Below are 15,843 nucleotides of genomic sequence, written 5' to 3'. Positions count from 1 at the left end.
GTGGATTGCCGGGGGCGGGGGCAAAAAGGGGCCGGCCGTGACGTCGGGCGTGGCGTCAGGGGGAGGAGCAGGAGCAGGAGCAGTGCCGCGCCGAAGGGAGGCGGCGGAGGAGTTATGGCGGAGCTGGGAACGGCCGCCGTGAGTTCGGGAGAGCGGGAGGGGGCAGGGGAGGGGACGGAACACGGGGGCCGGGGGGCGGCCGCTGACCTGGTTGTCGCCGCAGGGCGAGAACGGCGTGTGCGGCAGAGCGGTCCGTGTGGGCACCCGCCGGAGCCAGGTAGGCGGTAGAGGGGGGGTGTGGGGGGCACCGGGACGGGGCGCCGGGGACTGAGGGGTGGTCACCGTCCGAACTGCCCGCAGGGATGCGGGAAGCCCGGGGGTGGGCGTCCGAGGCACCCGGGGGGGCTGTGGGTAGCCCGGAAGGGTGCGGGAAGGCCGGGGGTGCTGCGGGAAGGCCGAAGGGGTGCGGGAAGCCCGGGGAGCCCGTCCGAAGCACTCGGTGTGGGAAGCCGAGGGGCTCTGTTCGAGGCACCCGGAGGTGTGCGGGAAGCCCGGAGCGAAGGCGTCTGTCCCCCCGGGACCGGGCGAGGCCCTGCCGCTTGCAGGCGGGAGGGGCAGGCCGAGCCCGCACACTGGAGGCCCATGCGGGAGCGGGCATCGCCTGTTTTCCCGTTCCTGGGACTCCTGGAGCGAGCGTTCAGGAGCCCGGTCCGGGATAAAGGAGCATCTTGCTGTGGAGTTTTTATCCTGCGGGGCTTGTGCAGCTTTTTGAGAGGCGGGAAAAGCACCCCCCGGCAGCTGCAGAGGACGGGGAGCGGGAAGGGGTGTGCTGAGAGATACGGGGGTACCCGGGTGGGTATCGCTCGGCAGCCGGCAGGGAGGAGCAGACTCACAGGGGGAGATAACCTGGGTGCTGAAGGACGTTTTATTTATCTCCTTCCCCCGGTAGCGGTGCTGGGAAGAATCCTGTGCTCTCCAGAGTGCAACGGGGCAGGGGATGGTGTATCCCGGCCTGCCTGCCTGCCTCTGCTTTTGCAAACCTCAGGCTCCCGTAGCCCGTCCCATAGGGATGCCCCTACCTGTCTGCTCACAGGTTGGGAAACTACAGCCCTGAAAAAGAAAATTCCTGGCCCCCGGGTACAGGCAGAAACTCACCTCTGCAGGTTTCCTGAGTTTGCTGCTGCTGGTGAGCACGGGGTGACCCTGTTTTGCTCACATGATCCCTGTTTTCCTTCTGCTGGCCTTAGAGGAGGCAATCTTCTTCCCAAGCTTCCCTGCTTTCAGAGCTGGTGCCGGCTGCGCGTCCGGACTGATGCCGTTGCCTTTATTCCTTAAGCCTGCTGGGCTAAGCTCTGGTCTGACAGGGAATAAATAACTCCTCTCTCCTGGTGATTCAGTGTTTCCCAGTGAAATGCTGCTGGCTTCTCCCAAAAAGCACAGCATTGGTCACGTTTGTGCCCCCCCACACACTTCCCCTGTGATGTCCTGACTCGCGGCAGCCATGCCCGGTTCTGGCACGATACGCGATTGATCTTTGGCAGAACGCTGTGGTCATGATCGGAGTTGGTGGAGGTCAAGGAGTTTGTACCTACAAGTGAGGTTACTTGGGGCGGATAAAGCTGAAGTGCTTTCTATTTAGAGGATGTCATGGTCCCGCATGCATGGCCGTGGAAGAACCCCATAGAGTCACCTGGGTCGGAAGAGACCCTTAAGATCTTTAGGGGGTCTTAAGGTTAAAGTCCGACCCTTAAGGTTGAGTCCAACCATAGCCTAACCCTGCTTAGCACACCTCTAGATCATGTCCCTCAGGCCTTCACCTATGTGCCTCCGGGGATAGTGACCTCACCACCTCCCTGAACAGCCTGTTACAGCCCTTTTGGTGAAGAATTTCCTCCTGATACCTGACCTAAATCTCTCCTGGTGCAATTTTAAGCCGTTAAAGTTGGCTTAAAAGCCGAGTCCTCTGGCCACAGTATGGAGGATCAGCTCTTTGCCACAGGGCTTTGCCTTCTGCTTCCTTGCAGCTGGCCCGGATTCAGACCGACAGCGTGGTGGAGATGCTCCGTGAGCTGTATCCCGACCTCCGCTTTGAGATCAGTAAGTCTTTTTTTGGAGGCTGCCATGGGACCCAGCCCCTTATCTTTGCGTGCATAAGGTGTGAGTAGAGCCCTCTGAGGAGGAGGATGTGACCCCTGCTTATCTGAATTCTGTTCGCTCGTCCAGCTGAGCGACTGTTGCCAGACAGGGAGAGAGGTGGAATTCTCTGGGTTCCTCTCCAGAGAGAGTGTGTGGTGGTGCCTGTTGGGTGGGCCTCTGTCTTTCCCATTGCTCTGCTTTCGGGGAGAGCACCAGCAGCCCCTGTTCACATCGCAGTGCGTGACGCCATGCTGCTCGTCCACATGTCCCGTAGATGCCTCCAGCCCAGGCCGTTGCGCTCTGAGCTGGTGTTTCACTTGTGCTCTCTCTTTCTCTTTGGGCAGTCGCCATGTCAACGACAGGGGACAAGATCTTGGATACGGCGCTTTCTAAGGTAAAGGCTCCCTTTCCTCGAGGGAAAGGAGCAATTCGTGGCTTCTGATGTATCTGCAGGTGTTTCTCCTGCGGTTCATGTTCCTCTGTTCACACACAGATCGGGGAGAAGAGCCTCTTCACCAAAGAGCTGGAAAACGCCCTCGAAAGAAACGAGTAAGAGCCCGTTGTTGCTTTCTCCTCGTCCTCTGGCATCTTTGGCTGATGACATTCAGCAGCTTCTTTCCTTCTGGCCTGGTCCTTCCCTAGCTGAGAGAAAACACTCCTTGGAGAAGCCGCCATCTCCTCCTTTAGTCCTTCCCCGCTCCACCCTTGCGCTCAGGCTGCGTATTTCAACGCGGAACCATCGCATTGTTTGGCTTCCTTTGCCTGGGATTTGCAGTGTCGGACAAGGCACAGTCTACCCTTAATCCCTGTGTGCCAGCATGTTCTCTTTCAAGAGGTGCTTGTTGGTGTCCGCGGGCCATGTTTGGTGTTGCCACGTTAACAGTTACTAATGAAGTTGCGTGCTAAACAGGCGGGAGCGTTGGGCATGGGGAATTTGGATGCTTTCTGGCTAGCTTCTTTCTATGGGAAAGAGAGAGAGATTGAGAGACCTTTTTTCGGAGGGGGGTGATCTTTTTTTGTTTTTCAATATCCTGAGGAGGGTTTTTAGCTGCACTTCTGCCTCAAGAGTTGGGGGTTGGACTTGATGATCCCTTCCGACCCCTGAAACTGTGATTCTGTAAAGGTGGGCTGAAAAGGAAAGGTCTGTGAGGTGTGGGCACACACAATACCACGATTCCGAGCGCAGCCAGTGAAAGGATGCTGGAGGCTGAAGCAATGACAGACAATGCTCATTGGCATTGCAGCAAAGCAGGCGGCCCTCACTCCGGCCAGCCAGTTCTGCTCACTGATTGCTGCCCTCTCTAATTTTTAGAGTCGACCTCGTGGTTCACTCCTTGAAGGACCTACCGACTTCTCTTCCCCCCGGCTTCACCATCGGTGCTGTCTGCAAGTAAGTGTGGGTGCAGGCCTCGGTTCTCCGAGGGTTCTCCATCGGTAGTGGGATAGGAAAGCGAAGGTGGTTTAGATCCTTTTTGGTGTTCAAGGTCTGATCGGTGAATCCCTGGGAAACACAGGAAAGATTGGGGTGTCTTGGTGTTCTGTAGCCAGCGGGCCCTTGCTTTTATGATGGCCCCAGGGTGCTTTCGAGCCAGAGGCTGTTCCAAAGCTCCCAAACCCTCTGTTAAATGACGGCAGCTCCATTGTCTTTGCAGAAGGGAAAACCCACTTGATGCCGTCGTCTTTCATCCCAAAAACTGCGGGAAGACGCTGAACCTCCTTCCTGAGAAGAGGTGAGTGGGAAGAGAGGAAGGAATGGGAGGGGACAGTCAAGTGTAAGAAAACCCCCGAAAGGGAGGACTCGGTTGGTGCTTCCCAGCAGCCGCGACACAGATGTAGACTTGTGCTTCTGTGCATCCGAACGGCGGGGAAATCATGTCTGGGTCAGGTGCCGGGGTGCTGAGGAACAGCGTACATCTCTGGAAAGCAAATGCTTACTGTCCCAACTTGTGGTTTTCCGTGGTTTCCAGGTGCTCCCTCCACTGTTTCCAAAGGTTTTCCTCCCGCTGCATCTCTGTCACAGACAAAGTGTCTTTGTTTTAGTAACTTCTGGCGAGGTTTAGGGCAGTTTGGAGTGGCTGAGCTTTTTCTTTGTGGGTTTTCTGGGGGGTTTTGGTTGGGTTTTTCCCCCCCTTTACTCTTTTTCCTGCGACAGGCGTTGTTTAAAGAGATTTCATTAGTCCTTGACCCTCCAACATCACCTCCAGTATCACCAGGCTTTATGCTAAACCTCACAGAGCGGTTTTCTTTCTGCTTAAGGACATAGAAATCATTGACAGGCTCTTGGATCTTCATTTCAATTCAAATTTGTTGCCTTGAAAACTCTTACATACCTCTGGCTGGAGGGTAAGTGTCAGAGTAGCGCTTGATTTAATTGATTTTGTCATGGTTTTCCCCACAGTGTGATTGGAACCAGCTCACTTCGGAGAGCAGCCCAGCTCAAAAAGAAGTTCCCTCAGTTAGAATTCAGGGATATTGTATCCTTTCCTGGCAAAAGGTGGCAGCTGGGTACAAGCTGCCAATGGGAAAACATAACTTCATGGGAAATCTAGGATCGGGGCTCAATGCTGCTTCCTCAAAGGGGTGTCCGGGAGGGGTTTCCAACCCCCTTCTGTCTCTCACAAGGCTGGAAAGGAGGAGCCAGCCTTAATCTACCCGAGATTTATTCGGGATGTGGATGAGTTTTATAGGAAGGAGTGGTCAGAAACCTGCTCGAGGGGTGCATGCTGCGGTGAGGATGAAGGCAGCCTGGTTCCCAATACCTCTGTGCTTACTTAATGCCATTGACAGAGAGGGAATTTAAATACCCGCTTAAAGAAACTGGATGAGAAGGAAGACTTCAGTGCCATCATCCTGGCCGCTGCCGGGCTGAAGAGGATGGGCTGGGAGAATCGCATCGGCCAGGTGAGGAGCGGCAGGGCAGATGATCCCACTTCTCTCCTTGAACTGCCCACCCCTTGCCTTTCAGACCCTGCGGGTGCTGTGGACTTGATGCATTTCAGGGAGGGGCTGGGTGTTGTTTTTTGGGGGAGGATTGGTTGTTTTCTCAGTTCTCTTTGGATTTATACGTCTCAGCTTTCCAGGGTGCGGCAGGAGTTGGTAATGGGATTGTGTCACGGTGTTTCACAGCGCTCATGCCTGAGATGTTCCCCATTAGCCGAGTTGCAAAGCGTTGCAGCCTGGGGGAAGGAAATCCCATTCTCTCCATTTCAGGGTGGAAACACTGAGAAGGGGAAGGACATGTTTCTCCAGTCAGGCACAAAAATCAACTGATGGCGAGCGTCAGATTCAGCTCTCCCTTTCTGGCATTCTGAGCAGCGGCACTGCTTGAGCTAACTGAGTTTGTTTTCTTTCTAGCTCCTGAGCCCTGAAGATTGCCTGTACGCTGTTGGACAAGTACGTTTCCCACTTCTCTCTGTTAAGCTGTACGGTGTGGTGGAAGCTGGCAGTGGTACGGTGTGTGACAGCCAGACACTTGGTTGCCAAAGAACCGCTGTGTCGATTCCTCTTGCTGGCTGTTGTGCCATTTTAAGCACGGCTTGCGGGGAAAGAAGGGTTAGGGTTAGCTGCCAGCTCTCCTGGGTGCTGATTTCCATCAGCACTCAGCCAACCGTACCAAGTACCGTGTGGTGTGGCTGTGCCGGGGCGATGCGGGGCAGATGCCGGGCAGGGTCGGCGTTGTGCCGTACCAGGGGACAATTGGATTATCCAGCCCTTCTCATGCCAGCAGGACATCGGGGTGGGTGTTTCTTATTACACAGTCGTAGCTGAGAGGGTTTTGGGGCAGCGGTGCTGGAGTTCTCACTTCCCTTCACACTGGGTGCTCTCAGATATCTCTGTGACCAGTGGACCGCAGCCAATACCCCCTCAACACCTCCCCCCATTTGGTGACCCCCGAGTGCACGCGGTTCAAGGCATTGTTGCGGTGATCACACCGTCTGTTCGGTTATTCTCCTCCCAGGGTGCCTTAGCAGTGGAAGTTCGTGCCAAAGACCAGGAGATCCTGAACATGGTGTCTGCCCTGCACGACGCAGACACAGTGTTACGCTGCATCGCTGAGAGAGCCTTCATGAAGCACTTGGTAAGTGCAGCATCCTCGCTTCTGGGGGACTGCAGCCGTAAAACCTGCTCTGCTAAGCCACACGGATGCCACGGTCTGGGGGAAACATGTTATGCTTCACCCACGGAACAGCAATTGCTTCTGAATCGAGAAGGGCCTGGGGTTTAGCAGGGGGGTGTCTAAATTTTTTTGGGGGGCACCTGCTCTGACTGCCAGGTGGGAGCGTTGGTGTGAGCCGCTTTCCCTTTTCAGGAGGGGGGCTGCAGTGTCCCTGTTGCTGTCAACACTGTGCTGAAAGATGGCCAGGTGAGGAGTACGTTGTGTTTGAATCCTGTTCTGGTGTGCGCGTTCCCTGATCCTTCCCCCAAGGTACCTGCATAACCGCATAGGGCAGAGATGCTCCTGGCTCAAGCCTCTGGGTTTGTGTCCCAAGCAGGTTGCCTCCAGACACTTCTGGCTACTGAAGCTCAGTCTTAAAACGCCCTTAGACTGAGCACCAGATTTCTGTCCCCTCCCTCCCACCTCCTCTCAAGGTGCCGTTGCCCCAAGACCCAAAAGCCTCACTTCTCACCCCAGGAAATCCTTTATTTTTTTTGACATGATGGAGAAGGTGGGAAGCTAGAAGCGAGTTGGGCTTTTTCCCTTGCGAAGGTGCATCTTCCCTAACAGGGTTGTTCTTGCTCATCCTGCCATGCATGGAAGCTGGCCCTTCCAGACTCCACTTCCTATGCCGCGGGTTTTTGTAACAAAAGGGGGGAGAATAGCTGCCTTTCTCTTTGTTAACACGGCACTAACCCCTTCTGCATCTCTTCCCAAGCTGTATTTAACAGGAGCTGTCTACAGTTTGGATGGATCTGACAGCCTGACGGAGACGATGCAGACCAGCGTCAGTTATCCCCAGCAGGTATGTAAACTGTGGCAGGTTCAGAACTGGTCCAACCAGAGACAAAACCAGACCTTTGGGAATCCCTCCATTACCTGCGGTCCGGCTCCTTGGAAAACAGGAGCAGCGCTCTCCTCTCCAGGCTCCTCAGATTGCAGGCAGTCCTGTCCCCTGTCCCCCACCACTAACGAGTGTGGCTTAGTGGTCAAGGTGCTTAGCAATGTATTTACAGAATGAAGATGGACCGAACGATGACGTGCAGCACGTTGGCATCACAGCCAAGAACGTCCCTGGTCAGGCCCAGGAAGCTGCGGAGAACCTCGGTGTTGACTTAGCTAGTTTACTCTTGAGCAAGGGGGCTAAGCACATCCTTAGCGTGGCAAGGCAGCTCAACGATGCCCGCTGAACAGCTCCCACATGCTAAGCTACTCTTGTTAAATGAGTCTTTGCAGGTACACACTGTTATCCTCCGTGGGAGGGGTTTATTTAAACGATTGTGTACGGGTCTGACCCCGGGTTTGGGTGGAAGAGCATGAAATACTGAGGAATGAGGGGTTTGTGCCTTTTGAGGGGGTGGATTTCATCCCTCTCCTCATTTTTTCTAAATTGCAAAGTGTCCATGGGGCCTTTTCAACGATTTTTGTAGCAGGGAAGTTAAAAGAAATAAAATATTGATGCCCCTCCCTATAAGCTCTGTCCTACTCCCTTTAGGAAAGAGGAACTCATGAGGGATTATAACCAGGGCCTCGGGAGGGGTGATACTGTTTTGGAAGTCACTAGTAGCTTTCTCCTCAGAAGGCTGAAGTTTAAAACTGCCCTTAGGTTCCTATGATTGGGCACCTAGTAAACCCTTAGTACCATTTATGATGGGTGTCCTCGTACATGTGTCTGCAGGGGATAAGGGGGGGAAGAAGCCTGGGAGGAAGCCCAAATTGGAGGGGGAAGAAGCCTAAATTGGAGGCACCAAGAGGAAGCCCAAATTCGAGCTGCTGCACCACAGTACCCCCATCACTGTGGCTCCTGACAGGGGTCTCAGCTTGTGGGTTGTGGTGCCTTGCGGAAACACTGGAATGGCACCTGCCCCAGGTCCTGTTCTGGAAGTGCAGCATCCTTTATTAACCTATGTACTGTGCACTGGATCTAACAGGGTGACAAACACAGTCAGAAGATAAGCACCCCCAGCGTGAGTGCAAGTCTTTATCCAGGAGCTTTACACTTCCCACCTGGTTCTTCCGAAGATCACAGCGGGCCAGTCCCGTCCCACTACCTCAGCCCGCGGCCGAGTCCATCAACCCCAGGCCCTTGCCCGGCCCACCGTTCGCCTAGTCAGGAAGCGCCCGGTGCCGCCTCCCGTCCAGAGACGCGACCCCCCTTTCCCTTCCCCACACCTCCCCCCGCCTTCTCCCTCCCTCCCTCCCTCTCTGCCGCCCCACCCCCCCACCCCCGGCCGGATCGCAGCTCTCCCGGTGAGCGATGGGGGTGGCCCTGAAAAGGGCCTTTGTGTGGTTGGAGGGGGGTGGTGGATGGGGAAGAGCGGGGAGGGGCGGGAAGGCGCAGGGCTCGCCCGCCTTAGTACTCCTGCGACTGCTGGCTGCTACCCTTCTTGCCGGCCTTGGCGGGGCCCGTCCCGCCGCCGCCCGTCTTCTTGGGCAGCAGCACGGCCTGGATGTTGGGCAGGACGCCGCCCTGCGCGATGGTAACGCCGCCCAGCAGCTTGTTGAGCTCCTCGTCGTTGCGCACGGCCAGCTGCAGGTGCCGGGGGATGATCCGCGTCTTCTTGTTGTCACGAGCCGCGTTGCCCGCCAGCTCCAGGATCTCGGCCGTCAGGTACTCCAGCACGGCGGCCAGGTAAACGGGGGCGCCAGCCCCAACCCGCTCCGCGTAATGTCCCCGACGAAGTAACCGGTGTACGCGCCCGACCGGGAACTGCAGCCCGGCGCGGGAGGAGCGGGACTTGGCCTTAGCCCGGGCCTTACCGCCGCTCTTGCCACGGCCAGACATGGCGCCTCGCTGCGCTATGAGCGACTCCTCTCTCCCACCAGCCCGGAGCTCTGCGGCGAAGTGAGGCGGGATGTAGCGCGGCCGGCCCCTTTATAGCCTCCTGCGAAGTAGGGCTCAGCTTATTGGGCGGCAGCGCCGCGCCTCGGTATTGGCGCGCCTGCTCCAAGAAGCCTTTTGCTGACTGGTCGCCCGTGCCGTGGCTCACACACACAAACCCCGTAACCCCTCCCGCGGGCCACGCGTCGCTGGGTGGCGGAGACTGGCCAATGAGAAGGTAAGGCGCCAAATTCGTATGGCTCGGAGGCGGTTGGTGCGCGCCCGGGCTGGGGCGGGGCGGGGCGGGGGGGGACTCGTCCTGTTTGCTCACCGGGACCCAAAGCGGCGGTGAGCGAGGCGCAGCCGTGTCCAGACCGCCTGGGCCGCTCCCGCAGCCGGCTGAGGAGTTGGGATCGGTTCCCGGGCTCTGGCCTCAGCCTGGCCGCTTTCCTGAGTAGAGGCAAATTCCCGAGGTGGATCCCCGCAGCCTGCAGCAGATCCCCCCCCCAACCCAAGGCAGGTCCCTGAGGTGGATCCTCACGGCCCAAAGTGGGTCCCTGCAGCCTGAGGTGGATCATTGCAGCTTGAGGAGGCTCCTCCCAGCCCAAGGCAGATCTCTGCAGTCTGAGGAGGATCCCCAAGCTGGAGCTTGTGGAGCCCCACAGACCAAGCTGTGATCCCTGCAGCCTGAGGTGGATCCCTGCCTGTGCGAGTATCAGGGCAAGAGTGTTTGGGGACATGAAGAAGCTACTAGGAGATGTATTGCAAAGTGTCCAGAGGAGGGTAGTGAGGATAGTGAAGGATCTGGAGGGGAATTCTTATGAGGAGAGGCTGAAGGCCCTGGGTATGTTCCGCCTGGAGAAGAGGAGGCTGAGGGGAAACCTCATGGCAGTCTGTGGCTTCCGGCTGAGGGGAGTGAAGGGGCAGCACCCATCTCTCTCTTTGGGGACTAGGGATCAACGTGAACCTGTACCAGGAGACGATTAGGCTGGGTGTCAGGAAGAGGTTCTGTACTGAGACGGAGGTTGGGCACTGGCACAGGCTCCCCAGGGAAGGGGTCACAGTCCTGAGCTGGGCTGAGGGCAAGAAGCGTGTGGACGATACACTCAGTCCCATGCTCTGACCTGCCTGGCCCTGTGTGGAGCCAGGAATTGGACTCAAGGATCCCTGTGGATCCTTTCCTAGGAGATCCTAGGATTCTATGATATCACAGGTTAAGGGGCAGACTCAAAGAGGACTGGGAGGAATAAACATGGGACCATGGAAGGAGAAGCCTGCGTTTGTGTGTGAGTGTGCTGCCCATTGGAAGCTTTTCTCTCCGCAGTTTATCCTATCTCACTAAACTCCATTTCTAGGCATTTCCCCCCACCCCCCCCAGGTGAGGGAACTGTCTACCCCGTGTACATATATGTGGTTGGAGGTCTAAGTGCCACCAACTGCTGCCTGATCATAGGTCAAAGTGGCTGTGCATGCATGGTACCAGCAAACAGGAAGACTGGCGTGTGTACAGAGGTGGGGGACAGGGTGTGGGATCACTAGTCAATGAGACAGACCAGTGAGCAAGTAGGATAACGGGCTTTGGAGCCAGGTGTCTGGGACCACATACACCAGAGATCTGGGCCAGTTCCTTACTAGAGAAAGGTCTACCCAGCTTACTGGAGAAAACATGGTGAGCATCTGAGACTCAGCTACTGGGAGACGAGCAAGCAGAGTGGTACTGCGGCCCTTGGGTGCTCCTATGCCCCAGCACAAGGAAATCCAATGTCTAGTTACTGGACACACTGCGCATTTCAGACCAGCTACCAAAGAGGTTCATAATGCATGTGTACAAAGATAGGTTTATACAGCCACTACTAGTCATCTTCCAAACTGACTTGCTGCAGAGGTGGGGAGGTAGAGGAGAGGATTTGATACCATTCACAGAATTTTTGCCCTACCAGGAATGCATTCCCAGCCTCTACTGGCTGGACTCAGGCACATGGGAGTGCTGCTGTTAAGGTACCAGGCTCACCAGTTTCTACTGACACCCGTCTCTGAGTCCCTGTCCTTGCCCTTCCCTTATTCTGTGCTTTGCTCCTGTTAGCCTTGCGTGTACTCTTCAGGCAGGTACGTGTGTTTTGTGTCGGGCAGGTAGGAATTCTACAGCGAACTACACTGCCAGATACTGCTGTGTTCAGTAGTGATGTAGCGTGTGACCTGGTTTCACTGTGTTGGTATTCTGGCGGCAAAGCACCAAAGGGGAAGGGGACCCCATGAGTTATTTTATTCCCAAGAGCGCGCTGAGGTTTGGGTATGGTTTATAACATGGTAACTCGTACGTTCACGGGCCAGAGACCAGACTGGACAAGCCAGGAAAGGATTCTGGTTTACTTGTTCTGCTACTTGTTCTACTACTCTGTACAGAGTCTCGCAGAACCCAGAGCCTCCTGTTTTTATCTCCTGGGGAGCGGGAATGTGCTTCTCAGGTGTATAGAGGTTTCATCTCTCCCGCTTGGGTCGTTTACTTCCCCTTTGAAAGGCATTCCCGGTAGCAGCAGATCTTTTCTGTCAGCAGAATCAGACAAAAAAAAAACCTTCTGTGCTCAAATAAAGAAAGACAATTACGGTTCAAAGACGGGCCCACGCAGAGTAGCTCCTTCCACTCCCACAGCTGTCCTGAGGCTCTCGGTGGGCTGCGGTAAGGTCAGTCGAATCGTTTGGTCAGCAATGGCAGAGAACAGACTGGGGGGGGCTACACTCCCCACGCTCGAAAGCCTGGTCAGACGTCATAGAACAAGCGCACTAGTTGGTACCGTACTGAAAACGCAATAGTGCTGCCCAGGACCTAGGTAAAAATAAATAAATCAGAGAACAGAAATGTTTAGGCTACAGTTTTTAGGCGTAGATGGAAGGCCCAAGTCTAGCCCAAGGCCTCGTCTCTTGCTCCTAATTTCTCCACATGCAGGTCAGAGGGAGGAGGCACTCTGCTTTCCTAACGTTCTCCTACCATCTGGCAATCCATGCCTTGGGAATTGTCTCAAGCTAACCTGGGGACTCTGTTAGCTTCCAATGAGGAAGCCACTTCCCCTTTAAACCTCTGATTCCCCTCAAGTTCTGCAGCTCAATCACATCTTGCGTGAGGAGTAGGACACTTTGCTTCCCCTTCCCCCCTCCCTTGGAACTCAAGACCTGTTTAGATGTGGATCTGTTCCTACTGCAGAGTACATCTTTCTGCCAGAGGAACCGTTTGGCTGACCTGAATGAGGAGCAACAGGAGAGTGAGATTCCGTTCATGGGTGGGTCCGATCAGCTTTATAACAAAGTTAATAAGCGTCATATTATTGCACTCTGTGTATTCGCCATCTTCATCCGTTCCACTCCTCACATCCACGATGTGCAAGACCTTGACCACCTAGGGAAAGAAACACCGCACACCGTTTCCTCAGGCTGGGTTGGGACCCCAGAAACTCTGTGTTCCCTCCCATCCCATTCCCTGCTCTCGTTGTTTGATGACTGCCTCAAAAATGTATGGGGACTTCGAGTGTTTTCTGGCTGTTACCTTCAGAATGTTGGTTCCCAGGGCAGAGAGGCTCTTCGTCTTGAATTTGGAGTAGCTCATCTCCAGCTTCCCCGTACTAGGATTGAGCCTGAAAGAAACATTCAGATTTTACATCGGGCAGAGCAAGGCGACAGAGATTCCCTACGTAAGCAGATCTGGATCCCAAGCTGAGAAAAATAAATCCAGCGAGGGAAAAGGTGGGGAATAATTACATATGTGTACCAGTAGCTAGTCCCTCTGATGGGGCAGAGTCAGGAAGCTCTACCCGGCCTTTCTCGGCCAGCGCTGGAGATAAAAGGTGTGACCGTTGAAGGTCGCTGGGGTGTGTTACCTTGGGAGCCGGTGACGAGGACAAGGAATGATGTGGAAGAGTTGAGGCAACGAGTAGAGGAAGTTGAGCACTTGTGGAATGAAAAAAAGCAGCATGGTTTTGCTGAAGTGCCCCAAGATCCCCACCACGGCAAAGGTCATGCCAGCAAAGTAGCAGAAGGTGTCCCCAACGAACACTCGAGACGGGTACCTGCAATTCACAGGGTGCAAAAGCAAAGCTCCGTCACTATTGCCAGCACTGTGGAAAATGACTTTATAACCACTGAATCTGTTCCCAAAGCTGCAGGTTAGGAGCCACGAGGGAAGGGTGGCAGAATTACACCGTAGCAACAACCATCATGGGTTATTTATGTTAAGAGCAGCGGGACCGGGACCCGCAACTCGACCTGCGGTACGAAAAAGCTGCCAACATGGATGAGGGGAGTGTATTCCACGCATTTGGGTGAGCTGGGGTGACTGGAAATAAACAACAGGAAAGCCACCGGCGTGTTGACACTCTGCACTCTCGGCAAGAAGCCTGTCTACGCTTCCAGTGTTCCACCCGCGCATCGGTAAGTGTGAGGGTGTAAAGGGAAAGGACGCTTCCAAATTACCTCCATCTGTCCTCTTACCAGTTGTGGTAAAGCAATCCCAGCGTGGTAAAAAAAAAGGGAATCATGAAGTAGAGAGAAAAAATGTGATCATCTTGATAATCCCCTACAGAAAAAAGAGAGGAAAAAGTGTTTGTGGTGAGCCAGGAGTGATGGGTTATCTGCAACAGCAGCTACCGCGATCTTCAGATTCTCCCTGCACCCGCACTCGCTTCCTTACCGTTGAGCTCTATGATGTTGAATATGATAATGGAAGCAGCGATCACCAGCGACTGCCCTGCTTCAATGCCGTTAATCCCTGCGAGGATGTTGATGGCGTTGGTGCAGAACACTGCCAGCATGCCCATGTAGACGTAGTAGAGGATACCTGCGGAGCGGAGTGTGCCCATTGGTCTAGCACATCATTTTCAGTTCCCCAAGGTCTCGCTCCTTGCTCTGCACCACGCTCCTGTTTGCTAGTGACCTCCCAGAGTTTTGGTTTTTCCCTCTAAATTGTGAGCAGCAAACGGTCGCACTGCCGGCATCACCGGAATGCTGGGAAAACACCCGGTGCCTATCTATGCACGGTCAGTTTCCGGATGATCTTAGCAGGTGGAGTTGCTCCCCTCTTGCTGGGTACCTAACTGAATCCTTTCAGTGTTCCCTCTGCTCAGACAGTGGCTTCTGGCGGCGCATCCGAACTTACCCAGGTCCAAGCGCATGCCCAGCAGCACCCGGAAAGGTTTAGGCACCACGATGGTCGTGTTCCCAAAGTTGGTGAAGTAAACCATGAGCAGTGGGAGGGAAGCCATGGTGGGAAGAAGGAGCTTGTGGCGCCAGCGCAGGTTCAGAACGTCGTCTGCAAAGCCCAGGAAAATCATGCAGCAGATGGCGAGGAGAGACCCGATCAGCTCCACGAACTGCGGGATGGAGAATGGGACCCCGGTTACCGGAAGGCAGCTCCTTCGCAAGGCCACACGGCCCGTGCACCGAGCGGCAGCCTCACCTCATCGTGTGGAAAGACCGCGCACTGCTCCTCCACGAAGCACCGCAGGAAGGGCACGGGGATGAAGCAGAAGAGGATGATGAGGAAAACGGCTCCGCTGATCACACCCTGTGCTTCAGGGCTGGAAACGGGGCGGCGTGGGAGGAGGGGGGAGTGGAAGAGGTAAGGAAGGGGAGGGTAAGTCAAGTCAGGGGGGCCGGTCTCTCCCTTCCCCGCGGCTCCCGGTTCGGCGGGGCGGCGTTACTCACACAGGCCGCCGAGAGACCTTGTTGAGGTCTTCGCCGAAGAGCCGGGCGGCGAGGAACCGCTCCCTGAACGCCGGGATCAGCGTCAGCGTGGCCACGAAGCCCACCAGTGACCCGCCGAGGTTGATGAGGAGGGGCAAGGCGGGCCAGGGCTCCATGGCGGAGGGTGCTGCCCCTGCCAAGGGCGCGGAGCGAAGCCGGGGGCGGAGCGCCTCCCGCCGCCTCTTCGTCCCAGCCGGACGCGAGGGAGCGGGTACCGGATGCGGCAGCGGGGTTTCCCTGGCCTACCGGCGCGGGTAGCGCCATCTTTAACCCGGGCATGGCCGCCGGGGCCGGTAACGCTCGCTTTCGACCGCGCTGAAGCCGGAGCGGGGCGGCCGGTGACCTGCCAATCGATGCTCCCTCCCTCCGCCGGCACCGCCGCTCGCCCAGGCCTAGGGGCGGCCCGGCGCCTGGTCCCCGCCCCGCGGCGCCCGCAACCGTCATGGCCGCACCGGACGCCGGTTTTTGTTCCGCCTCCAGAGACGTCATTTCCTGCTCCTCGGGGCACGCCGCTGCGGAGGCAGCCGGGGGCGGGCGGTCTGTCCCTCCTTGGAACCGCGTTTTGCCCGGGCCTGGGAAGCGGCTGGAGGTGTCGCGGTTGCTGCCCGCCGCCGAGCTCCGCGCTTGCCGGTTCACCGGGGCGGGAGGGGGGGGGAAGGGGCCGCGCTGTCCCGCCCCGTTCCTCAATAAAATGCCTTGCTCGGGGTCTCGCAGGGGCCGCACCCCGCTGGGCGCGGAGGAGTGTGTGTTGGGGGTGGTTCCGCTGCGGGGCGGGGAGACCGGGCGGGCACCCTTCCGCTCCGCTCCGAGTCGGTGACCGGAGAGCGGGAAGCAGCGGAAGGCAGGGCGAGCACCCGACAAGCGCTTGGCTGCGCACGGTGTAGGCGGGGTGCGCCTAGCCCGGGGGGGTTCCAACGCGGGGCGGAGCGTGTGCTTCCCGTGCCGCCGCACCGAGACCCGCCCGCCTCCGCGCTGCCAAAATCCCGAGTCGTTTTTTTTA

The 15,843-nt window shown here is 56.5% G+C and overlaps 3 protein-coding genes across 3 annotated transcripts; 1 reads left to right on the top strand and 2 right to left on the bottom strand.

The window, feature by feature from the left end:
- The first annotated feature begins 66 nt into the window (after positions 1–66).
- HMBS (hydroxymethylbilane synthase) lies at positions 67–7,760 on the top strand. Its single transcript, XM_084274895.1, has 14 exons — positions 67–138; positions 224–277; positions 2,025–2,097; positions 2,481–2,530; positions 2,630–2,685; positions 3,449–3,526; positions 3,789–3,866; positions 4,535–4,610; positions 4,924–5,037; positions 5,491–5,529; positions 6,095–6,214; positions 6,446–6,499; positions 7,011–7,097; positions 7,309–7,760. The coding sequence occupies exons 1-14, from the start codon at positions 115–117 to the stop codon at positions 7,480–7,482; spliced, it is 1,077 nt and encodes a 358-aa protein (XP_084131021.1). The 5' UTR covers positions 67–114; the 3' UTR covers positions 7,483–7,760.
- A 758-nt stretch (positions 7,761–8,518) lies between these two features.
- On the bottom strand, positions 8,519–9,122 carry H2AX (H2A.X variant histone). Its single transcript, XM_084274977.1, has one exon. It carries the CDS (start codon positions 9,075–9,077, stop codon positions 8,646–8,648), a length of 432 nt encoding a protein of 143 aa, XP_084131103.1. The 5' UTR covers positions 9,078–9,122; the 3' UTR covers positions 8,519–8,645.
- A 2,246-nt stretch (positions 9,123–11,368) lies between these two features.
- DPAGT1 (dolichyl-phosphate N-acetylglucosaminephosphotransferase 1) lies at positions 11,369–14,959 on the bottom strand (the record flags this gene model as incomplete). Its single annotated transcript, XM_084274970.1, has 9 exons — positions 11,369–11,937; positions 12,349–12,504; positions 12,652–12,739; positions 12,983–13,171; positions 13,593–13,677; positions 13,792–13,938; positions 14,257–14,470; positions 14,557–14,677; positions 14,805–14,959. 9 exons carry the CDS (start codon positions 14,957–14,959, stop codon positions 11,872–11,874), a joined length of 1,221 nt encoding a protein of 406 aa, XP_084131096.1. The 3' UTR covers positions 11,369–11,871.
- Between the last annotated feature and the right edge of the window lie 884 nt (positions 14,960–15,843).

Source organism: Gallinula chloropus (genome assembly GCF_964237585.1).
Source record: "Gallinula chloropus genome assembly, chromosome: 24".
NCBI classification, from domain to species: Eukaryota; Metazoa; Chordata; class Aves; order Gruiformes; family Rallidae; genus Gallinula; species Gallinula chloropus.
Note: the sequence above shows the minus strand (reverse complement) of the source record. Positions and strands in the feature narration are given on the sequence as shown.

Bases quoted from the DNA above. Each gene is read 5' to 3' on its own strand.
- HMBS (XM_084274895.1), top strand. From the start codon at position 115: ATGGCGGAGCTGGGAACGGCCGCC. The intron at 6,215-6,445 runs GTAAGTGCAGCA...TTCCCTTTTCAG, and splicing joins GAGCCTTCATGAAGCACTTG to GAGGGGGGCTGCAGTGTCCC. The intron at 7,098-7,308 runs GTATGTAAACTG...ATGTATTTACAG, and splicing joins GCGTCAGTTATCCCCAGCAG to AATGAAGATGGACCGAACGA.
- H2AX (XM_084274977.1), bottom strand. From the start codon at position 9,077: ATGTCTGGCCGTGGCAAGAGCGGCGGTAAGGCCCGGGCTAAGGCCAAG.